This window comes from Brassica oleracea, chromosome C2 (genome assembly GCF_000695525.1).
Source record: "Brassica oleracea var. oleracea cultivar TO1000 chromosome C2, BOL, whole genome shotgun sequence".
Taxonomy (NCBI): Eukaryota; Viridiplantae; Streptophyta; class Magnoliopsida; order Brassicales; family Brassicaceae; genus Brassica; species Brassica oleracea.
This window is the reverse complement of record NC_027749.1, coordinates 23,941,858-23,953,022: the sequence shown is the minus strand read 5'-3', so window position 1 is coordinate 23,953,022 and position 11,165 is coordinate 23,941,858. Positions and strand designations below refer to the sequence as shown.

General features: G+C 35.1%; 1 protein-coding gene and 1 long non-coding RNA gene across 2 annotated transcripts; both read right to left on the bottom strand.

Moving 5' to 3' along the window:
• Window positions 1-4,929: 4,929 nt before the first annotated feature.
• Window positions 4,930-6,319, bottom strand: LOC106326326. The gene is made up of 3 exons (XR_001267199.1): window positions 6,040-6,319; window positions 5,314-5,390; window positions 4,930-5,234 (listed from the first exon to the last, which is right to left on the bottom strand). It is a non-coding gene; the product is annotated as an uncharacterized LOC106326326 (long non-coding RNA).
• A 2,751-nt stretch (window positions 6,320-9,070) lies between these two features.
• Window positions 9,071-10,726, bottom strand: LOC106323789 (glutathione S-transferase T3-like). Its single transcript, XM_013761859.1, has 4 exons — window positions 10,653-10,726; window positions 9,776-10,004; window positions 9,393-9,701; window positions 9,071-9,094 (listed from the first exon to the last, which is right to left on the bottom strand). Exons 1-4 carry the CDS (start codon window positions 10,724-10,726, stop codon window positions 9,071-9,073), a joined length of 636 nt encoding a protein of 211 aa, XP_013617313.1.
• Between the last annotated feature and the right edge of the window lie 439 nt (window positions 10,727-11,165).

Sequence of the window (11,165 nt, the reverse complement as noted above, 5' to 3'; positions counted from 1 at the left end):
TGTTATTGCTTTCTAGTTTTAGTCATAGCTTAAAACTCATCTAAATCATTGGTTGCACTTAGATTAAGTGAGTACTTGCATTCTCAGTGCTTTGATATCCCTCAGAACTGGTTCGACAATCACTATACTACAACATTTGTCTTAGGAGCCTTGAAAACTCCTAACATCAAGTACTATACCATCCTTGTCCTGAATATATATCCTGATTTTTCCATGATCCATCCGTAAAACACCATCTACCTAGTATGGTCGGGATTGCCGCTGGTACAGGTAACCGAGTGTGGCTCATTCCCTGATTCTGGGAATTTTGCGCTTCCGGCCAAAGTAACGATTCCGTTTCTGTCAATTTGCGAGTATCTCTCGGGTCCATATCCAAATTGCTAAAAACTTTGTTGTTTCTACCCTTCCATATATACCAGAGAATCCATGCAAAATGATGATCCTCCATTTCGGGGGAGACTCTCCAAAATAGATGATCCATATTGGTAAATAATGATTGAGTAGGAAATATTTCTGGATTCGTTGGGATCCGTGAAAGTGCCCAGACTTGGATCGCCGGTGGACATTCAAAAAATACATGATTAATTGACTCCTCGGGAGCTCCGCATCGGTCACAAATTGTATCTCCTTGCATTCCTCTTGACTTCAAATTCCTCTTAACCGCTCTACATCCTGTCAATAGTTGCCACAAAAATGTTTCATCTTAGGTGGGCAGCGTACTTTCCAACAAAACGCCTTCAGCGGGGTTACCGAAGGACCATACAGGGGGGGCGTACTTCCTTTGTCCGGATACACTCGATCCACTTCATATCCAGATTTAACCGTGTATTTTCCATTGTTTGCGAAATGCCAACCATTCCGATCTTCTGTATGAAATCTATTTAAAGGAATACTTTCAATAATTTTCACATCTTGTGGATCCACTAGCGTCCTAATAACCTGTAAATTCCATGATCGCGATGTTCCATCAATAAAAGCATCCACTGTCAGTTCCGGGTAAAGATTGTGTTGGTTTTTATTTGCTGGTCTCGGGCGAGTGGATGGAAGCCAATGGTCATTCCATACTGAGATGGATGATCCTGTTCCCACCCTTTTGATTAGTCCTTTGCTAACCAGAGATCTAGCAGAGCCAATACTGTGCCAGCCATAAGATGACGAGTACGATCTAATGGGTTCCAGGGGTGATGCATTCCTGAAATACCTCCCTTTAAAAACCCGAGAAAATAATGTATTCGGTTTATCCATTAATCTCCAAAATTGTTTCCCAAGCATTGCTGTGTTAAAATTTGTAAGATCCTTGAATCCCAACCCTCCATCATCCTTAGGACTACATATTTTATCCCACGATTTCCAATGCATACCTCTCGTATTACCCCCTGGACTCCACCAGAACTGTGCCACAGCGCTAGTTAACATCACATGATTTGGCAGAGCTGTAACCACAGACTTTATAATCACCCCCTTTGGTGAAAAACTTAAAAGTCCAACCATTTACTCTGCTATTTAGACGATCCTGGACGAATCCAAACACTTGTACCTTTGATCCCCCCAATTTTTCCGGGATGCCCAAATATGACCCCATTCCTCCTAGGTTTTGTATGCCTAACGTATCTCGTAGTTCCTGTCTTGTGGCTTCTTCAATCTTGTGTCCAAATTGAACCGATGATTTTTCGAAATTTATTTGTTGTCCCGAAACCCCTTCATATTCTTTGAGAATCCTAATGATTGTCTGGCATTCCTCCTTTCTTGCAAAAGAAAAGATTATCATCTGCAAAGAGTAAATGAGATATTGGAGGACAAGCCCTAGCAACCTTTAGCCTCGTTAGTTTCTTATTTCTTTCTGCCTTTTTAATATTCGCGACCAAAGCTTCCGTACACATAATAAACAAATAAGAAGATAGAGGATCCCCCTGTCATAGTCCCCTCTGTGGTATTATATGCCCCTTTGGTTGACCATTTAATAAAACCCTATACTGAACCGAGGAAATACATTCCATCATTAATTGGATCCAATGATAATCAAAGCCCATTTTGGTTAATAGTTCTTGGATGAAGACCCATTCAACTATGTCATAAGCTTTGCTCATGTCCGTTTTTATTGCCAAAAATTTGTCTTGACGCGATTTGTTAGTTCGCAGGCCATGAAACATCTCCTGAGCTATAAGTATATTATCCGATATCAAACATCTAGGAACAAAAGCCGATTGCGTCTCCGAGATCAGTGATGGAAGACAGACCTTTAATCTTTGACATAGTACCTTAGATATAATCTTGTATCCTATATTACATAAACTGATAGGTCTGAGTTCAGTCATCCTTGTGGGCCGCTCCTTTTTAGGAATCAAACAAATATTCGTAATGTTTAACCTTGTATCCAGTTTGCCCGATATCAAAAAACTGTTAACCATTTCCAATAGATCATTTTTTAATATATGCCAAGAGTGCTGGAAAAAGAGGGCCGTCATTCCATCCGGCCCAGGAGCTTTCTCTGGATGCATCATGAATAAAGCCAGTTTCCTCCTCAGTTGCTAACTGAAGTAGTCGTTGATTCATCTATGGAGTAATAGAAGATTTAATCTCATTTAAAAAACCATCAAAACCTGTAGGAGAAATTGTCTGAAACAAATCATCAAAATAATCCACTGCCACCTTCTCTACCCCTTGTTCCTCAATTATCCGGTTTCTATCGGAATCATAGAGACCCACAATTCGATTACGGGCCCTACGTTGTTTTGTTAGGGCATGATAGAACTTAGTATTGAGATCCCCTGAAGTGTGCTACATATTACGACTCTGCTGTTGCCAGAAATCTTCCTCATCCTTATAAGTTTCCTGTAACTTCCTTGAAACCTCCAGAATATCCTCCTGAGTTCTATTGTTATCTGTTTGGACCTCTTCAAGTGCTTTTTGGAGTTCTCCTATCTTCTCTTTTCCATAAGGTGGATTACTTGTAACATGTATCAATCTGTCACTGCTTGATACGAAGTGGCCAATAGGTTGAACGCAACGATGGTCGTGGCTATCCCGATGTTGTTGATTTAAAACTTGTGATTGTCTAATTGTGTATTAATTATTACTAGATCTCGATCCGCGCAATCGCGCGGGTTTTTGTTTTCATTTATTTTTATATAAATATTTTGTTTTCAATTCTAAATTGGTATATATTATAATATATATATGTCTATCATTTTTTTAATTTTTTCATGGAATAGATTGTTTCAAATTTTCACATGTATTTGTATCTTTTTTATATATATATACTAGGTGTCTTCCTGCACCATGTGCAGTTAAAAATTTAAAATATTTTTAACAGATAAATAGAAATTATATTTTAAAATAAAATTTTATTAATATTGTAAATTTTCTTCTTCGTATCAATATTTTAATATAAATTTGATTTAATTAAACATAAAAATTATATTTAAGAATATGCATGTATATATTTGAAATTATAATCTTAGATAGATTTTTCTATCTATTTATTTTAATTAAATATATTAAATAAATTTGTAAAAGTTGCATAATTACCAAAAATTAAAATTAAACAATATTTATAAAATTTGTAGATATATAAGAAAATAATGATTTTACGATTAAATTTTTATAATTTTCTAAAAAAATCGTATACATTTTTGAAAGTTTAGTAATAAAATTGTATAATATAAAAATATATAATTAAATTATATTTCGAAATTTATAATGTCATATTTGAATATATTTATTTTAATGATGATTTATGAGTAATTGCCATATTCTAAATTTTTTTCCAAAAATATAAATTGACATTAAATGTAATATATGAGTTATTACCATATTTTAAAAAGTTTACCAAAAATATAAATTAACATTAAATGCAATTGTCCATGTCATATTAAGCTATAATACATGTCATCAATTTCAGTAGCCATGTCATATTTGTTTTGTGAAATTGATTGTAGAAAGGACATGTGCCAAAATCACGTTGTAAATATAGTCTAGGGGATATTTTCGGATTATTGAAATCGTAACTATATATATAAAGATTAGTAAAACATTATTGTATTGTCATATTCAAAGATATTGTAACATTTCACAAATTTAGAAAGTTTTTAAAAAATTAAACTTTTTCGCTTCATAGATTTTTATTATCGAGTAAATAATTAAACATTTAGTTTTTGTTTAATTTTTAAAATAAACTATATAGTTTAAAATTTGTTTTCATTGGTTTAAGGTAGTAAAGGTTAATCATTGTTAGATAATATGGTTTTTTTTATTTAAAAAAAATCTTTATAATTTTAAAAGTTAACATCGACAAATATTTAAATATTTAACATATGGATGTATAGTATTACAACATTAAATTATATCTATTTAATTTATACTAACTATAAATCCAATGGATCATCTATTGTTTAAATCCATTTATTTGATAGCCCAATAAAAATTTATGATAGACCCAAAATTTAAATGATAAGATTAGAGATTAAATGTAACATGACTTTCTAGAAATATGTCCATTAGATCCATTTTTTAAAAAATCACACATGAATAAGGTTGTGACTTCTGTTTTAATATATAAGATAAGTTTGTTACTCATAAGGTAGCTCTGAACAACATAGAGGGTGGGTCTAAATATGTGTTGCAAGCTCTGCATCTTGTTTATGTTTGCCATTTAAAAGTATACATTTGTCTGTAACCGTAACCGTTTTATAAGCAATGCAAGTGTTGATAAGGTTGCCATTCTATCCAAGGGTCCATGACTTCTGACATTACCAATCCACGTGATGTAAATGTTTTGTTCTGAAATTGTTTTGCATTATTAATTGGAAAACAACCTTCACATTGAGTTTTAAAAGAGAATTAGATTTAAACGATCAAGCTTTAAAAGATGTTAAATAAGAGGAATAGATTTAAACGAATTTGAAACTATTCTTTATTATTAGCTGAAACAAGAACCATCACATTGAGTTTAAAAAAAAAAAGGAAATAGATTTAAAGGAAAATGAAAGATGCTGAAGCATTATTTGATAAGGAGAAGACGTGGTTGTATAAGTCCTCATACTGGACTCACTCCACACGTGCTTCCTTCGGGTCCTTCTCATCCAAAGCACCTGGTTCTTTGGCTGATGCTGAACGTCCGGCAAGTGAACCATCAGATGTAGTTGTCGCTTGTCCATTGTTGCAAATGTTATCAACTTTACCATCTGATCATGGTGTCACAACTTCAGGCTGTGCTGCTTCGGGGACCTGTGCACCTTCTTATTAATAAGGCAACAAAGACAGAGATTATATACTTTAGATAGCAGTAAATTCACATTAAGAAAAGAGACTAACCTTTACAACGAAGGCTGGCATAGGTGCAAGCTCTCGCTCTGGGAAAATGCGAGAGATGGTGAAGGTTTGGTGCTTTGCTGTAAAATTGAAGTCCTTTAGTTTGAGTTAACTACGTTTCACAAAAGCCACAATACTAAGCAAATAACACAAAAAAGGAAGTTTCAAAAATCAGAAGCTAGAGTGCGAAACTAAAATAAAAGCTTCATATCATCATCACAAAAGAAAGTAATGACAGTCTGCAATAAGTTTTAGTTGCATAGTAAGCAGACACAAAAGTGAGCACATTTCTTCTCGTTCTTGTAATTGACTACAAAGCAGAACAACAAACTGATACGACCAATTGTGATCGGCTGATTGGTCACCAAAGTCTTGTGGTTCGTATAGCCAGACAATAAATTAGATATAGTCTAAAGTTAATAAAAAAAGCCTGAAAATGAAGCTTTTATTTTAGTTTTGTGATCGGCTGATTGGTCACCAAAGTCTTGTGGTTCGTATAGCCAGACAATAAATTAGATATAGTCTAAAGTTAATAAAAAAAGCCTGAAAATGAAGCTTTTATTTTAGTTTTGTGATCGGCTGATTGGTCACCAAAGTCTTGTGGTTCGTATAGCCAGACAATAAATTAGATATAGTCTAAAGTTAATAAAAAAAGCCTGAAAATTAGACAACGAATTAGGTTCGGTCAAAATCCACACCAAAAGAAGCATTTAAGCGCATGAATCTTACCAAACAAAACTCATCAGAAACATTGTGAGAGGAAAAACTTATTGTGAGCCCTAGGTTATTGCAGAAGAATTCTTAGACGCGTGAAAGGGGACGTTTGATTTGAATTTTGTTATAACTATTATTGTAGCTTAAGGCTTGTTAGTGGTTGTTTGAGTAGCTTTAGGGATTCATATGAGGGGAACTGAGGAAGTTGAATAGTGATTCGTCTTTTTATTGGCTTTGATCTAAAGAAAAGGTTGAGACGTTACGGTGAGGTCATCGGCGTTGGGAAAATCGACAGCTAACATACGAAAGGAGAAGTGAGAAGGTGAAGAAACCTTAATACTTCAATGGGATTGATAAAACGAAAAGATGGAACAAAAATTCCAGTCCAAAGAAGCCCACAAAATCAGAAACCCAAACACAATTCGAAACCAGCCCGGTTACAAAACGAAGCGTTCATATAAATGATGGGACAGGTGTCATCATTCCTCCGTCGAGAGAAAAAAGTCTACTTTATTTATTAAGATTCGTGGACCCTGCCCTGTTTGATCCACCTCGGGGCGAGTGCAGATCGATTGATTTGAAAAAATTGAATTACGGATGCAAGTTAAGGCAATGAGGGATGGCTGCAGATTGGTTGAATTCAAACCGCATATATCCACCAATTCACAATTTCTTTTATTTTTTAAATTCTTTCGAAAAAATTCAAATTTCTTTATAAAACAATTAAAATTTTACTAATACATATAAAATTTTAATTTTAAATATATTATTTATATGATAATTTTAGAAAACTAAATAATAATTATTTTTATTATTATAATTATTATCTGTGGATTTCACGGGTCATCCAGAAAATGAAGCAACCTACAACGACACTAAATACGATTCATTGACAAGCTGGTACACAATCGGATCTCGTCTCTCACTCGTTGTGGAAGAAGAAATTAGTTTGACAAAGATAGGATAGCTTCGTTTGGAACAAGAGAGACTTAGCATGTTTATTGCAATAACCTCTAAGTGGGTTCTTACGCAATATTTTAGTATTAAAATTAAGTTAAGAAACACCTAATATTAATCCTCCATTGGTAGTTTCTTAAGTTAAAGGTTCTTAAAAAAAATTATTAAACATTTTTTTATTGAAGCTAAATTTTATTTATTACATAAAATATAGTTAAAGATAATATTTTAAACATAGATTTTAAAATAAAAACATAAAAAACATAAAAAAACAAAGATTACTAAAATAATCGATAATAATTTAAAAGAGGCATCGAAGCTCAGTTGTTGTCTTGATCACATCCAAATTTAGACTACATATGTTCAATCAAATCAGCTTTCAGTTGTTGATGCATTTGTCTATCACGAATTCTAGTTCGAACACCCATCATATTGGCGATATTTGTAGGGATATCTGTTGAATACGTGAGATCGACATGTGAACTTCCGTTGCCTTCTCCTTGTTCTAATTCTGAAACATCAAATTGAGTGTATTCATCTCATTTGTCTTCTACTATCATATTATGGAGTATGATACATGCTCTCATAATATTCTCAATCTTGATTTTATCCCCAAAAAAGTGCTGAATTTTTAACAAGGGCAAATCGAGCTTGCAATACTCCGAAAGCACGCTCGACATCTTTTCGGACAGCTTCTTGACGTTGAGCAGATAAAACTGCTTTTGGGCTTTGTGGAATTGGAATAGATTGGATAAAAGTTGTCCATTTCAGATAAATACCATCAGTGAGATAGTAAGCTAAATGACACTCTCTTCCGTTGACCGAGAAATTAACTTGCGGAGCTTGACCATTTATTATGTCATCAAAAATACGTGAGCGATCAAGAACATTGAGATCATTTAAGGTACCTGGAGGTCCGAAAAACGCATGACATATCTAGAGATCATATGAAGCAACCGCCTCTAAAACGATTGTGGGTTTTCCCAAACCACGAGAATATTTACCTTTCCAAGCGGTGGGACAATTCTTCAACTCCCAATGCATACAATCAATGCTTCCTATCACCCCGGAAAATCCACTAACCTCTCCAATATGAAGTAGACGGTGAAGATCATCCGGTGTTGGTCTTCTTAGGTACTCATCACTGAACAGATTTATTATTGCTTCCACAAAATTTTCCGCACATAAACGAGTAGTAGTTGCACCGAGCCTGAGGTATTCATCGACCGTATCAAGCGCAGAACCATATGCCAACACACGAATAGCTGCTGTACACTTTTGAAGTGCAGAGAGACCGAGCCTTCCGAGACCGTCTTTCTTTTTACGAAAGAATTCAACTTCATTGGAGAAGCGATCAACAATATGCATGAACAATGGCTTATTCATTCTAAATCATCGTCGGAATAGATTTTCAGAATATGTTGGAGTGTCACTGAAAAATCATTCCATAAACGTATATGGCCTTCTTCACGATTGCCTTCGATGAAAACTCTGTTTTTCCTTGTCTTCCTTTCATCTTCTTGATCATTGATCAGATTCTCGAATGTTTGATCAAACAGTTGATCAAAATATTGGTCGAAAGATTCATCAAATGATCCCTCGAAATTGTTATGAGAAGAAGATGCCATGAGATGACAAGATTTTTTTTTTTTTATCAAAGAGATGAAAATTGTTTGAGATTCTTGTTTTCTGTTATCAAAGAGATGAAAATTGTTTGAGATTCTTGTTTGAGATGATAAGAATTGTTTTAGATGGAGAATGGAGAGCGTTCTTTTGAAAGAGAATGGTAAGAATGTTGAGAATGGTGACAAAGTGTCTCTAGTGAAAGAAAATGGTGAGAATGCAACACAATTTATAAGTGTGTGTGATGCAAGACAAAGTGTCTCTCGTGAAAGACAATGTGTGTCTCTCTTGTCTTTTTAATTACAAGACAGTGTCTTTCGTGACACAACCATAAAATATTACAATTTCTCTTGACACACATCCATACAACATTACAAACGCCATAGCACAATACAATATCTCGTGACTTCGTCCGTGAGTCTTCCACAACTCTAGTGACTTCGTTCGTGAGTCTTCCACTCATGTTCTAACCCAAGTTTATTGTCCTCACCTGCACAAGAGAATAAGCACTACATTATAAGTTATGACTTTGCACGATGGATGATAAAACATGACATACAAGCAGAGCAATAACCATGAGCACTACATTAAACCTACACGAGCTACATTATACAATAGAAATATCTAATGGTTCACACAAATTTGAACTTAAATACTGATGGAACAGAGAACAAGGGTTTTGAAAATTACTTGAACAAGAACAACAAACACAAACACGGAGAACAAGAACAAAGGAACTCAAGCAGACGATCCAAACATAAACTTAAACAGACGACACAAACATATACATAAACAGCCAACAAGTCATTTATCAGCTTCTTCTTTAAAGCTTCTTCACACTCAGACAATGGCTCTCTTTTGGCAATAAGACTGCCAAGCAGAGACATCTTGGACAGCCTTTCTTTCATGGCCATATCCTGCTGTTTAATATACCATATTGTCTGAAACTCAGACAGCCCCTTCCCCTCTATCGTCTTCTTACGACGTGCCTTAGATGCCTTAACACGAGGGGGACGAGTGTTGCCTTCATCAGCTTCAGAAGTCTTGCTTTCTGACAAGTGAGAGGCTGATGATTGTGCATCATCGTCCAACTTCCTCTTTTTGAGATTCCATCATGTTTCGAGCTTGAAAGATCACACTACTTCTGGTCATTGCGCAGCTCCATCCACACATGCTCAAGGTTGAACTTCTTTTTATTGTTGTTGCAGAAGATCTCATGCACTTTTTTGAGAACATCAGTCTCATTTTGTCTGTTGGTCTTCTCCCTGGTTGCAGCCTCATACGAACCACATAATTTGCACGCGACGTCGTTGATCTTCTGCCACCGCTGCTTACAGTGCATCGGCTCTCTCCGTTCACACTCTGTAACCTTCTGGCTTGCCGCAAAGTAGGCTGCTATTCTTTTTCAGAAAGCACTTGATCTTTGCTCATTACCCACGACTGGATCTTTTCTCGTGTTTAACCATGAGCTAATGAGCAAAATGTCATCTGAGGGTGTCAATTTCATGCGTTCTCTGCGCACTACAGGACTCTCTGCATCCAGGATCTGTTGAGTTCCAAATATAGGAACTTCTGATGAACCAAAAACACTTTGTTGACTTTGAAGAAGATCAACAAAATTTGACCCACTCGTATATGGATAATCCATATCTGAATGTGTGAAAGATGATAGAAAGAGAAGAACAAGAGGAAGGAAGGTGTTTAGATGGAAGAGAAGATCGGAGAGAAGGTGTTTATGATAAGGAACAGAAGGAGCAATGTGTTTAATATAGGGAAGATGATTTGGCATATATCTAAACACATTCATCACAACTGAGACAATTCATCACAGTAAGAGAAGAATGATTTGACATATATCTAACAACCATCAACTTTCATCACAACGCAGCACATAGACTAGACATATATCTAAACTCCAACCATAATTTCTATTTATTACTAACACAACCATCACTAACCTAAACATTTATTACACCATCGACTTAAATTCAAACAAGAATTACAAGACTTAAATCAATCTAACAGATCAAAGAGAAATTTGGATTTACCTCGGAACATGAGCAGAGGAGCTTGTACATGTAAAGAACGTGAGCAGAGCAGCTTGTCCTCTCCTCAGAACCATTGTTCCTTCAAAGCTTTTTTTTTTCACCATCCAATAACAATGTCAGTAACTAAACGCAAAACCCATTTGAAAAAAAAAATCAAAATGTTCCTTCTGAATTAGCCTTACGTGATTGTTTCTCCACGATCGGTACCATTGAAGTTCTTCCTTGTGAAGAAAGAAAGAATCTCTCCAGGAACTTGCTTCGGTTCCTTCTTGATCACTTCGCTAAGAACGAACGTATTTCTCACTATCTGAAACAAAAGTCTCAACCTTTAGAATCGAGCTTAAGAAATTTTAGGAATCGCAAACAAAAGTTTCAAAAGTCTCAACCTATAGAATGATGAAAAAGTTTCAAAAAGTTTGCGATTCTTCACCATTGAGAAATTAAAAAAATTATTGAGTTCACCTTTAGAATCGAGCTTAAGAAATTAGGAATCGCAAACAAAAGTCTCAAAAG

Bases quoted from the DNA above. Each gene is read 5' to 3' on its own strand.
- LOC106323789 (XM_013761859.1), bottom strand. From the start codon at position 10,726: ATGGTTCTGAGGAGAGGACAAGCTGCTCTGCTCACGTTCTTTACATGT. The intron at 10,005-10,652 runs GTAAATCCAAAT...TTTCTGAAAAAG, and splicing joins TCCTCTGCTCATGTTCCGAG to AATAGCAGCCTACTTTGCGG. The intron at 9,702-9,775 runs GTGTGGATGGAG...AATCTCAAAAAG, and splicing joins AGAAGTTCAACCTTGAGCAT to AGGAAGTTGGACGATGATGC.